Source organism: Rhipicephalus sanguineus, chromosome 4 (genome assembly GCF_013339695.2).
Source record: "Rhipicephalus sanguineus isolate Rsan-2018 chromosome 4, BIME_Rsan_1.4, whole genome shotgun sequence".
In the NCBI taxonomy this organism is placed as follows: domain Eukaryota; kingdom Metazoa; phylum Arthropoda; class Arachnida; order Ixodida; family Ixodidae; genus Rhipicephalus; species Rhipicephalus sanguineus.
In genome coordinates, this window is record NC_051179.1 from 17,852,495 (window position 1) to 17,865,485 (window position 12,991).

The 12,991-nt window shown below is 46.2% G+C and overlaps 2 protein-coding genes across 3 annotated transcripts; one reads left to right on the top strand and one right to left on the bottom strand.

The window, feature by feature from the left end:
* Positions 1-27: 27 nt before the first annotated feature.
* LOC119389521 (ubiA prenyltransferase domain-containing protein 1 homolog) lies at positions 28-4,251 on the bottom strand. Of its 2 annotated transcripts, none has more exons than XM_037656824.2 (3): positions 3,931-4,251; positions 2,586-2,678; positions 28-1,206 (listed from the first exon to the last, which is right to left on the bottom strand). In XM_037656824.2, the coding sequence occupies exons 1-3, from the start codon at positions 4,226-4,228 to the stop codon at positions 293-295; spliced, it is 1,305 nt and encodes a 434-aa protein (XP_037512752.1). In that variant the 5' UTR covers positions 4,229-4,251; the 3' UTR covers positions 28-292. The 2 variants fall into 2 exon arrangements, with proteins under 2 accessions (XP_037512752.1, XP_037512754.1); XM_037656826.2 differs by lacking the exon at positions 3,931-4,251 and adding an exon at positions 3,465-3,856.
* Positions 4,252-5,442: 1,191 nt separating this feature from the next.
* Positions 5,443-8,483, top strand: LOC119389522 (peptidyl-prolyl cis-trans isomerase H). Its single transcript, XM_037656827.2, has 7 exons — positions 5,443-5,630; positions 6,106-6,170; positions 6,231-6,299; positions 6,366-6,408; positions 6,643-6,735; positions 6,943-7,030; positions 7,093-8,483. Exons 1-7 carry the CDS (start codon positions 5,547-5,549, stop codon positions 7,200-7,202), a joined length of 552 nt encoding a protein of 183 aa, XP_037512755.1. The 5' UTR covers positions 5,443-5,546; the 3' UTR covers positions 7,203-8,483.
* The last annotated feature ends 4,508 nt before the right edge of the window (positions 8,484-12,991 follow it).

A 12,991-nucleotide genomic window follows, 5' to 3' on the forward strand; every position in this document is an offset into this window, starting at 1 on the left:
CTTCTTTTTTTTTATTTTCCGCTGTAGAAAAAAAAGGGGGAAAGCTGCCAAACAAGGCGGCAGCAATGCCTATAAAAGTCACTTGAAAAGTCCTAAGGCCTAGTCCATTCAAAGGCAGAAATTAACTGCACCATAGGCTTGTGGTTGGGGAGAGGGAGGGCAACAGTACACTTTGATATGTTGTGTGCACACGCGATTGTTGTGCTCTGTAGCTGTCCAGAGGGAGACCACGTTATGGGCTCAAATGAGACTCGCACCCACTCGGAGAGTATTTTGTGCTTAAGCGCACCATTCAGTGCAATCCCGGCAGGAAGTCTGCCAGGACAACGGCCAGGATGTAGAAGAGGCCAAAGTAGACATTCAGGCGCGCCGTGTGCCTTGGCAGACGGGCTAGGCGTCCGTCGCGAAACTGTCGTTCCAGGTTGAACGCACTGGGCAGCGTGATGAGTGGCAGCAGGAGCCAACGCGAGCGAGCCGCTAGAAGCGCAAACAGCAGGTAGGGCACGAAAAGCAACAGCGCATAGAGCACATGAGATCCCGTGGGTCCCAGCAGGAGGGCCAGAGTGACGGCACCGGCACGAGCGTCCTGCTGCCTGTCGCGGGCGTTGTTGGCATGCAGAATCGCTTCTGTGTTCATGGCAAGTGGCATGGCATACCAGAGCGGAGCGGGATCCATCCGACCCGCTTGCGCAACAAACGAGTAGAGCACACAAACGGGCCCAAAGGTCACAAGCACCAAAAGGTCCCCGAGTGCAATGTACTTGAGGCCCAGGCCTCCGGTGTACAAAAATGAGCTGGACAGGCCGCCGAAGTAGACGAGCGCCAAGTGCTCCATACGCGCCTCGGAGCAGCCGGCAAGCAGTATGAACCCCACGCAGCCGATGGTATACAGCAGAGCGCCCAGGTGGACCACTTCACCAGGAGTGAGACGTCGGTCGACGAGGGTGCGGTCGTCACTGCTCGTGCGGCTGTCAACACCTCGCATGTAGTCAAAGTAGGTGTTGACGACATTTCCGGCCGCATGCACTGACAAGGCTGTCACACAGCTGGCCACAAACACAAGCGGGCTGAAGTGGTGTACCACACGGTAGGCAAGGGCAGCGCCCAGTGCAACAGGGGCGAGGGAGGCACTGAAGGACCACGGCCGCAAGGCCAGCAGGTAGGCAGAGAGCCGAGACTGCCCTGCCATCGCCCTGCTTGGCGTACCTGCAGAGAGACAAAAAAAATGGTCGACAAAGATCTGGAGAGCATGCAATGGTCAAAAATTTGGGGAGTTTCACAGCCATATGGTATCAATAAGGGATAGCACTTTGCTGTAAAAAGTTTTATTCATCCCTGCAAGTGGAATGGGAATTTCATTGCACCACCAAACAAAATCATTTGCCGAGATTAATAAAACTGCTGGGTACCCATGCCCTCCAGTGAAGTAGGCTGTTGGTAGCGGCTACACAAAAGCGCCATGAATGTTTTGCCGCCAGATAATTGTGGGTCGCTTCATATGGTGTGCTAGGGCTGAAACCAACCACATTTGACTGCTCTAGCTACTCTAGACTGTTCTAGCCACACCTGACTACTCCGCTCAACATTACCAACTTGAAGTTCAGGTAAATTCCAGCACGTTACGGAACTCCACTGCAAATACCATAAAACGCCTCCAGTACTGGAAGGATGTAGACAGAGAATGGGAAACATCAGGTCAATTTGCTGCAGCCATTCTGGTAAACACAGAACAGGGTTCAGAAATAGTGCTACGATTAGTGATATCTTCTATGCATTCTGCAACAGGTTCTGTAGTGGTTAGGCAATTTATAAATAAGGGTGAGGACGAGTGCAAATATGATTAACTGCTGTTTACTACAGAAACTTGTGTATGGCTGCTGAGCACTTGCACAAGCAGCTTCCTTATGACTATAACAAAGAGATAATGAACTCGAGTACTTTAGCACACTGATGCAGGAGAATAAACCATGAATGAGAAGCCACATGACCACACACAATAGCCCCAAAAGGTCATGCAGTTCCAAATGGATTTTACTGCATCGACGTATTTACACAGCGCAAAATGAACAAGGACAGATGAAAGGACACAACACAGGCGATTTTACTGACTTTATGAAATGACTAGTGCCTGTTCCTGTAAAGGCCTTCAATTATATTGCAGCAACTCTGAGGTGCAACACTATGTTAGTTGTCCTCAGTGGTGTTCCAACAGAGCCATGAACTTGCTTTGCTACAAAGTCGATTCACACAGCCTCCAAATACATTCAAGAGAGATGGTTTGATTCTTCCATCATGCCAGAAAGTGCTGTGACCAAACTGGAAAGATATTCACTGATGTGAGTGTTTGGCCATGTTGGTAAGACATGATGGAAACTAAAAGCACACAAGATGAGGACAGAGAGGAGACACACAAGCGCTTGTGTGTCTCGAACCTGTCCTCTGTCTCGTCTTGTGCACTTTTAGCTTTTATCATGAAAAAGATATACCTTAGTTAAATGTCACTCGCAACAACAACAAACTCGCAGAGGTAAATGCACTGTCCTCCAATATTGCATGCCTTGATAAGGTAATGAGAATTTTCTTACTTGAGGATTCTTTGCTAGTGTCACTCATTTGAGCTTGATGGCTATGGTTGCATACTTCTTTCCAGTGTGCAGCTTGTGAAGAACGGCATGGAACTAGAAAAAAAAGTACGTAGGAGTTGCACTGCTGCTTTTGTATACAGCAAGACTCAGTTGTGATTCTGCAGGTTTCACAGCCCCAATCTTTGTAATCACTAATACAAAGGAACAGCATTGCAGCACTATGGCTATGCTCCAGCGGGAGTGCATTTTCATAGTTGTACTATTGAGTGACCCAGAATGTAACAGGTCAAATATATAAGAGCGCATATTTTTGCATCGCAAATATAAATATACCAGTGTCCGAAGTTCAATGTAAAGGCACGGTTTTGAAAGGAATATGTTTTGTAAGAATTTCGACCATAACAAACACAAGAGGAAAGAGATGCGCCGGTCATGGCCTCCAACATTTGTCACTCAACTGCCAGAGAAGGAAGTTGCTGTCAAGAGAAAGTATACTTATGACCTTTTTTTGTTGTTGCTGTTGTTTTACCGCGACTGCTACGTCAAACTAGAGAAATCGCTTATTTTCGGTTCTGCTCAGGAGACTAAAAAAGGATTAATGAGCATCGCGAATAAAGTTGCCAGTAATTGATACAAGCTGGGCTGGCACATCATTTAGCAACACGTTTTTGTCGCACGCAGACGATCTTGCACGCTTTTATGAATACACAGCCAGCATTCCAAGATTGCGCCACACGCAAACTGACCAGGTCCCTAATTTTCCGCGATACTTCCTACAAGTTTAATGAGGCATGCGTGCAGCAACTTCACTAGTATCTACTCGTACTTCGTGCGCCGTCGTACTGCCGCAGTACCGAGCAAAAAAAGCCGCGGACTTACAGCAAACTGCTGCTGCTTCGGTTTGTGTGCGATACGGCACCACTGCAGTGCGTAACGCTGCGATCGCTTAATAGCCGCACCGCCCTAAACCTCTACACAGGCTGTGGGAGGTACTTTCGCACCGCAGATCATTCACGGAACTAGTGTAAGAAGTAGCCGTGACGTCCAAGAGCATTTGGAGACATTTCCATGCGCCCACACGTTTGTCCCTCGCGAAGCTAACGCCCTGTTCAAAGAGGCACCCGGCTCATCTTCACGCGAAGCAACCTTCGCGGGCGACGCGTCTACTCAGGTGCGCGCGCGCTCTCGTACTCGTGACGTGACTCGCAGGCGGCAAGCGCCGGTGCACGTTGTTCGGGTGATCGATTATGCAGATACAAGAGTAGCAGTTTTTGATACGTCGCTGTTGTGGGTCACCGACGCGAAGCCATTCACAGACTGCAAGGGCCCGGTCTGAAAGGCTTACCTTGCAGCGCATAGCCGCTACCGGTAGTCAGTGCTTGTGTCGGCAGGACCCCTGTCGCGCTCGGGTGGTCCACCATTGGACGACCCGAAAATGTAACAGACCGCGGCACATAAGTGGGCACACTGCTGTCCGCGCTTCTACGCGCCGTTTGTCCGCTTAACCCGGACGGTGCCGGATAAAACGCACCCTGCAAGTTCGAGTCGGCCAGCAAACGCGTCGAGCTGCTCTCCGCGGCTTCCAGGCGCGTGGCTATTTCCACGGAGGACGTCAGTTTTAATTTTCGGGGCAGTGACGTCATAATAAATCGGCCGTGTTGGCCGTGTGTAGCCGTGTTTTTCGTTTTAAAGTAGCGGCCGATTTTAGACTTCAAATGGCTGACGCCTGTCCCATGCTTGTACGAGCAGTGGAGTGGGTAACTATCTAACGCGCATCTTGGCGACAAACAGCGCCTTGAATGGTTACGTAATCGTCACGCACCATGCATTACTCTATGAAAGCATGTAATGCCAGGTAATGCCACAACTGGTCACAACTCTATGCGTAATGAATAAAGAACGGTAACGCTGTCGGTGCTGTTTTTCGTTATTTATTTTTGTCAGATGTTTTAATTTGCAAACTTGTCTCAGCTGCATGCAGCAATGCGGTGAGAAACCACGCATAGCACAACTGACCACTGACCCGTGCGATCACTTTTGCAGCTGCAGAACATTTTTTTTTTTTTTTTTTGGTGTCGCTGGCCTTGTGTTTCTTATTCAGTGCGTCTACACTTGAACAAAAGCTCATACATTGTCATTTCCCCTTTCTCTTGATACACCTTGTGATGCACAGGGGCATTGTTTTTGTCAGGAAAAGGAAAAAAAATAGCGCGCAATTCTTTCTTTTTTTGTTTATAGCCCGTGAAGGAGCGCGGTTTAGCGCTTCATGGAAGGGAGAATAAAAAAAAAGCGAGATAGAATTATGATTATAGGAGTTTTATCCAACGTGCGGAGTGGACGTCCGCATGTCGGCGAACTCCATGGACAAAGCTAGCGGCGGAAGGGCTCTTCGTGTCGTTTTTTTTTAAAAACCAATGGCTGCTTTGTCCATATTTTCCCTTCCTTTATAGTTTTGTTGCTTACATCGTCGCGCAGAGCTTGTTCACGGTCACGTGAAATTACCGTTTTCAGCGCTCATTGCGTACGCGCAAAGCCTCACATGAGCTGGCGGAAAGGAGCTGATGTAATGTGGAAAAAAATGGTTCAGTATGTTGGGGTATGATATGTTTCTAACGTTTTTCGATTTGGCGCACTTTTGCTTACAATGCATCAGCATATATAGAATGAACCACAGGACACCCATGTGCAAGCTATGTCGTGCTGAAAGCAGTCAGTTACAGTTAATGCGGTTAATCTTATGTTTCTAGGTTTGAAACTGCAGTGCCGCATAAAAAAAATGTCTATAGAGCTGTTATGTTCAGTAATATTTTATAGAAAACTGTACTACCGGCTTGGCATGTTTTCTTGTCCGAGTAGGCAACCACATACGATGTCCGTGACGTCACCGGCGTCGCTTGTTCCAGCGGGCACGTTGGATTGCTTTGCGAAGTGTTTTATTCCTCGGTTCTAGTTTAGTTAACCATGGCAAATTGGAATCAACTTCAACAGCAGCTCAGGCATCCGAACAATCCTGTGGTGTTCTTTGATATTACCATCGGCTCTACGGTGCGTAATGCATAGTTTTCTGATGTTAGTTATAGTCTGATGTTACCTGGTAGTCTGCTTCGTGGACGCATTGTGGACACCTTAAAATAGTGTTCAGTGTTAAAAAAAAAGAAAAAAAAACTCACAGCATAAAGAGCGTCTTGACGCAGTGCTTGGAGCTTCGTGCTTCATACTGGTGTCACACGGTCACTTCCGATCGTGATCAAGTACCAATTCGAATCGAATTTCTTGATCGCGGTTGGCGCAAGCTGCAGAATGGAGCCTGTCACTGTTGAGAAATTTGATCGTGATCAGGCTTAATCGCGATCAGCTGCATGCGAGCGTTTCTGTTCCTTTGCTTGCTTGACTCAAGTAGTTGTGCCCGGTCCACTGCACGGCACGTAGTACCCGCGCTGTGGGGATTGGCCAACGTTTACGTTAGGTAACCACTGTTTCCCAATTGTTCTGTATTTTTTTTTTCCCTTTACATTATCAGGAGGTTGGACGGATGAAAATGGAGCTTTTTGCCGACGTAGTTCCCAGGACTACGGAAAACTTCAGGTGATTACGAGTTGAAAAAGAAGCTTGTGACAGACACTGACAGCTGCGTGCTATACGCAGGCAATTTTGCACTGGAGAATACAAGAAGGACAGCGTGCCGATTGGCTACAAGGGATCCACGTTTCATCGGTGAGCTCTTTCACAAAAGATGGAAATGCCTCACTGTACTGACACCTTATATATGTTCGTACGCAGTGTCATCAAGGACTTCATGATCCAGGGAGGTGATTTCGTCAACGTAAGACCTGCTTAGAACAACTGAAAATTTATAAGTTAATGGGGATTTGTTATGTGGCTAGGTTGGCATGCAAATATGTACGAACAGAAGTTGAACGAAAAGGAGGGAACAACACTTATGTTCACCTTTTCGTTCTACTTGTGTCCATGTTTGCGTGCCTGCCATTCTGTACCACGAACGCCATACGTGCTTTTCATTTTGTAGTGCACTAATCTTTTGCTCTTTACACACCAGGGTGACGGCATGGGATTGACGAGTATCTATGGCGGCGCCTTTCCTGACGAGAACTTCCAGATGAAGCACGATGCCGCTGGCTTACTGTCTATGGTATTTTGCTTTACATCGCTGCACATCATGCAGTGGAACACTATAGCTTAACACTAAGGCTCTGCATAATCTATACAGCTGTGCAGAATATTAATGCTTGTTACGTTTTCTTCGTAAAGGAAATTTCAACAGCGCTGTTGAAATTTCCTTTACGATGAACTATCAACTCGCCCAAACTCTCACGTTAACGTTTTCTTCTCCATGCAGGCCAACAGTGGCAAGGATACTAATGGCTGTCAATTTTTTATTACCTGTGCACGATGTGACTTTCTCGACGGGAAACACGTTGTTTTTGGTAAGCACTACGTGGTGGCCTTCCTCACAGCGTGAGAACTAACTTTTGTATTGGTGACGCAGGTCGTATTCTTGATGGCTTACTGGTCATGCGGAAGATTGAGAACGTTCCCATCGGACCCAACAACAAGCCCAAGATTCCCGTTATCATCTCGCAGTGTGGTGAAATGTGAAACTTGAGCCGGTTGGGACATGTACATACATCCTTGAGCCCTGGAGCGTATGAAGCTATTGAAAAGTGTGCTGTTCGAAGGTTGAAGAGGACCCTGCTGATATTGCAAAATATGATATCATATATCTGCTGTGAGCCATAGCATTCACTGCAGTGACTTGTTGGCTCTGATATTCTGCCGCTGAATGTGAAATTTTAGATTTCCTTTGCGGGCTGCTGCAGCTGTGTTTAAACAGCAGTGAAATGATATAAAATCAATGATTTTTGTGAACTTACTTGTAGAAGAATGCATTCTCCCTACATTGTTTGGGAGCATTACCAGATTTCTCTACTTGAAAACCATTTCCAGCACTGTATTTGTTGTGCGTTGAGGTGCTAGACAAATTTGGAATATAAATGAAAGATATGGGACAAACAATTGACACTATTGTCTTTCTTTTTGCTCGACCTGTCTGTTTCGCCCTTTAATTTGACTTCTGTAAAGAACTTGTGCAGATTAGGGTTGCCACCTGTCCGGATTTAGACCGGCCCGGCCGGTTTTTAGATAGCAGGCCGGTTGCCAGTTTGCACCAGCACCATTGGCCGTCTTTTTTTTTGTCATAATATTGCAAATATTTATTTCCTGGGGTGTTTTATAAGCGTCAGTTCAACAACTGTGACGGTAAATATTTATCGTCAATCACCAAAACTCTTACACTATTAGTCAACCACTTTTTAAGATCCTTCAAGTGTAGCGATCATTGGAATAGAGCATATAATTGCGCGTGTATGTATATATGAATATCCTGCATTTTTGTGGCATATGGACTGTATACATTTTAACGTTCGCTTGTGTCTATAATGCCACTGTCCTGCTGGATTCAGATGCAAAGAAGAACGTTTATGGACGAAGTATTGCGGTTCCTTTTCAGTGCAGCCCATTCAGAGCAATAAGCGAAGCACCATTCCAATCACGGGTATTTTTATTCCAGCAATTAGACTAGTTGGTTAGCTAAGTGTGCTGTTTTTATTTGTACATGAGGTTTATTTGTCTCAAGGAAAGCAGTGTTACATTAAATGGCACTGCATGCCGAAGACTTGGCACAGCAACAGCATCTATTGTTCAACATTAATCCCTTGTTAGGCCACCCCCCCCCCCTGGAGGGGCCGGTATTTTTTTTTTTAGAAAAGGTGGAAAACCTAGTGCAGATTCAAATCCGGTCTATTGAAAGACTGGTGCACTCAAGCCTCTTGATTAAGTTGCACCTGTCATGAAATTATCGTTGTTGTATCCGATCTTTGTTATAAGTAGAGCTGTGCGAATAGCAAAATTTTCGGTGTGAAGCGAATTCGAATATTGAGGTGTGAGTGCGAATCGAATCGAATATTTTTCGAATATTTCTAGAATATTGTTCGAATGCTTCCAAGTGAAATTGCAGAAAAAAAAGTTAGAGAGGATTCCTAAGCACATTCTTATGAGATAGCAACATGAAAGTGTTTCTTTTTGCTAGGTTGATGAAGCACTGGCAGGGTGATGTTTCCTAGTTGTCTTATCAAGAATGAGGCAATGTAGAGGCCGAATTCGATTTATGTACGTGATTTGGTGCAACCAAAGTGTTGCCGACAACACTTTACACGTGATCGGCAAAGGTGCCATTTCCTCAGCCTCTCCTCCTCTTTCAACTTCTGTGAAAGCCCAACTGATGTGGCGGACAAGGGTGTGCTCCCTTCAAGTCCGGAGTTCCAAATCTGCCTCGTAGACGTCGATATATAAGAACATCTGAAATTTTGGATGCTAAAAAGCTTCGGCGTCTGATTTTTCAGACTTTCTGCCCAAATTTCAGGCCCAAAACAGCATTAATTGAGCCTCCACCTCTGCCACATCTTTCATCTCCATGTTGGAACCAGCGTTTTCTTAATACATTTGCGACCGTAGCGGGGCTTGAAAGGCAGCTTTGCCGCAATACCTGGGTGTGGTGAGGTGAAGCATATTGAAAATCTAGCGACCACTTCCAATCAGACGTTGACTGTGTCTTGGCAAAGTTCGACCGTAATGGAGCTTGAAAGGCAGCTTTGCCTTTGCCGCGATACCGGGGTGTGATGAGGTGAAGCATATTGAATATCTAGGGCACGGTGTAAGAAAAATAATTATTTTTCTTACACCGTGATCTAGGGACTACTTCCAATCAGACGTTGACTGTGTCTTGGCAAAGTTCGACCGTAACGGAGCTTGAAAGGCAGCTTTGCCGCAATACCGGGGTGTGATGAGGTGAAGCATAATAAAAATCTAGGGACCACTTCCAATCGGACGTTGACTGTCTTGGCAAAGTTCGACTGTAACGGAGCTTGAAAGGCAGCTTTGCCGCAATACGAGAGTGTAATGAGGTGAAGCATATTGAAAATCTGAAGGGGTCACTTTCAATCAAACGTTGACTGTACTTGTTTTGGGGAAGTTCGAATAGTTCGAATAGTAAAATTTCAGTGCGAATCGAATCGGATAGCAAACACTATTCGAAAAATATTCGAAATTTCGAATATTCGCACACCCCTAGTTATAAGCTTGTACTTGTTATGTGTCGATGTTAATGAGAAACATTAGATTTACCACAGTATATCTGATCAGTTGTCATATCTACATTCTCAATATTGCAATTTCGCTAGTTTTCATCAGTTCATCTTTTACAGACACGACTTGCATTGATATTGGTTTAATAGGCCAGCATGTTTCCACGTCTGTCTTGTTTGCTTCACATTCACTGTGTCCAGGGACGGTGCCAGCGAGGAATGCGGGGGCCCATGCATGGATGGTCGCTTTGACCACTGGCCAAGCGCAAAAAGCACAAAAAAGGCAAATAGCATCAGAAAAGTCGTCGCTGCAAAATAGCGGTCCAGATGTTGGTATAAGTGCAGGCTAGAACTGAAACACCATAAACAGGACAAGGCCATGTGCTTTAATATTTCTGACTACAAGTGTGAAATCCAGGCAATCCTACACCGTTAACCTCCACCAGAAAAGTGAATGCATTTTCTTAATGAAATAATTCATGAAAGTTGTGCTATTCGCTACTCATCTTAGTCATCGTTGGCACTGCTCTTCGAGCTTGGTTTGCCAGCCTGTACATGCATTAGGTCATCTGTGCTCTCCATGGACTGGGGACCCCTATTATTTTAGACCTCTTAATTTCTTGTAATTCATCAGCTGGAAGAAGTCGTTACTTGCAATCAATACAGTGAAATCTCGGTATAACGAACTTCAGGGGACCGCGGAAAAATGTTCGTTATTCTGAAAGGTCGTTATAGTGAAAGCCCAAAAATTTACCATAACAATAGAATTTCAGTAACGCAAACGTCCTACCTTTGCAACGGTACGTCCTTGAACTCGTTTCTCACAACAATGCACACGTGAACGTCAGACAAGGCACGTTTATTTGAAATAGTCCGTGATCATTTTTTGATGGGTGCAGCACAAACTCTGCGTCACGAACGATTCTAGACCGTCCGCATTTTTATCCGCCGCTTCGGTCGCTGTTCCGCTTTTTTCTATGAATATGCGGAGTTTCCTCAAGTAGTCCAACGCATCTGTGGCCGACACGGACTCGTCGCGATCTTCGGGTGCTACCGTGACATCGTCGTCCATGTCATCGCTGCAATCCTTTAAGGCCCAACTGCATGCACGCGAGTTTTGAGCGACGGCCGACAGGATTTGCTGTCGCGGAGGGCCATCCATCGCCGTCGCTTGTCGCAGGGGTGCAATCGCGAAACGATGCTATTTCCGATTCCACACGGCTGGCTGATCGCGCTGATAACGCGAGCGGACCGTCGTTCTGACCACTGGCCAAGCGCGAAAAGCACGAAAGGCATCCCAGGTTTCTGGAAAGCCAGAAAACATCGCTTGTCGCCCGGAGGTGAGCATGACGATATCCAACAACATGGCAGCATCTCTGACCCTTGCTTCGGTTGCAATTTGCTCGTGATGCTTCCAATCGGCGCGTACTTCAAGGAATGCAAGTTATAGACTACCTTCTTTACGGCCCCATCTCACGCGGAGAGCGAGGCAGCGGCCGTATGGCCGTATTTTGTCGTTATTTATGATCGACGGTTCGTTTTGATGTTTCGGTGGTAGCTTTGCTGCATTGGTGGTAGCTTGCTGCAATGTCAACATCGTCGTCGTGTGAGGTAGCCCTTCGCCCTTCTCCCTGCGAAGCAACGATGTGAGGCGCTGCGGCTTTTCTTAAACGTTCTATGACAGCAAGAGGAAACGTTGTCGAGATGCGCCTCGTGGACTAACTAACCCCAACACAACGCAGTTTGCAAAGTGCGACTACAGTGTTCTAGAAGTTTATAGTGCGCTCACTGAGCGGCGGAGCGTGACGCACTTCATGTCGCCGCCGACAGGCGGCGCGACTCACAGCGTCACCTGAAACTTTCCGGCGGGCTGCAGGGCGCGGATAGCGCGCGTTGTTGTTTTGCGCGCAAGAAAAGTCAATCTTACGGTGCGCAACTCACGGAAGTTCTTTTTGATGCAAGTTTTCTGTGTGTTGTGAAATAAGTTACTGTTGTTGTGACTGATTTACGGAGGGCGAGCGATGTTTTAAGCGGCTATTGCATAAATGAATGCTCCTCCACACAGCCGCTGCAACAAGGGTGTGCAGTTGGGGGCGTTCGTTTTTCTTTTCTTTTTTTCTGTCGTGCTGATCGATACGATTTCAATGCACTTTCGCCACTGTAGCTATCATAGCGACTTCACTCCCCGCCTTTCGAGCCCCACTATGCCGAATATAAACAACGCCTCATTTAAAAAAATTTTCGTGTATATATGATCTAGCTGGGTCTGTGTAACTAACCCACCTAATGCTCTTTTTTTTTTTCGGCGAATCAATAATGGGCGGAATCACACGGCTTCGTAATAAATGCATCCGCACCGTACGCTTAAAAAATTTTATTTACAGACGTAGATCGTACAAGGTTACCAAAACTGCAGTTGGACTCGTATATCCCAATAAAAAAAATATTTATACATAGTTAATATGAGTACATAACAAGTACCATGTATCACGTGCGTACACATTTTATTGCACCTTGGAATTGCACCAGCACAGATAAAACAGGACACGAAGAAATACTCGACAGTGTCACGCACTGACATACTGATTTTATGTACACAAAACCCTGCCTATGTATGCGCAAATGTTTGCCGTATCACAATATGAATTATCAATGCCGAAAATGTCACTCGTGGTCAAACAATAAACAGATGCAACAAACGTGTATGAAACATCTGCTAGTCGACTACGAAAATGAAAAATAAAGGACAGCAAGAAACGCCGGCGATGTTTGCAGTCGACAGCCGACGATACGTCGATCTACCACTGGGGCATCCCAAAGAGAGCCCAATCCCTTTGGACCTCCCCCGCTTCCTAATGAGAGCTATTTCAGCCCCCCTCTACATCTCCTTTTTCTGTACGTCACTATCCAGCCCGTTTCATCCGTCAGTATAGTTATGTGCTTAGGACTTCGATAGCGAAACAAGCAGCGACGTACCAGCGTTCTTTATTATTTTTTTAAAAGTACCCCTAACCCCCCCCCCCCCCCCTTTTTTTTTTTACTAAAGCACGAGTATGGTTTTTGTTGTCACCACCCTTGCGCGTTTTCTTGCTTTTATTGCTGTCACACTTGACTCTGCGGTCACTCCTATAGCTTCGTTGGGTCCAGCTGTTTTTTGTTGTCAAACGCAGCCCCAGAAATTCCTCTGCACGTACGCTGCATGCTCTATGTGCACGACCGCCTGAGGCTGTAAAAAAGGGCGTCCCT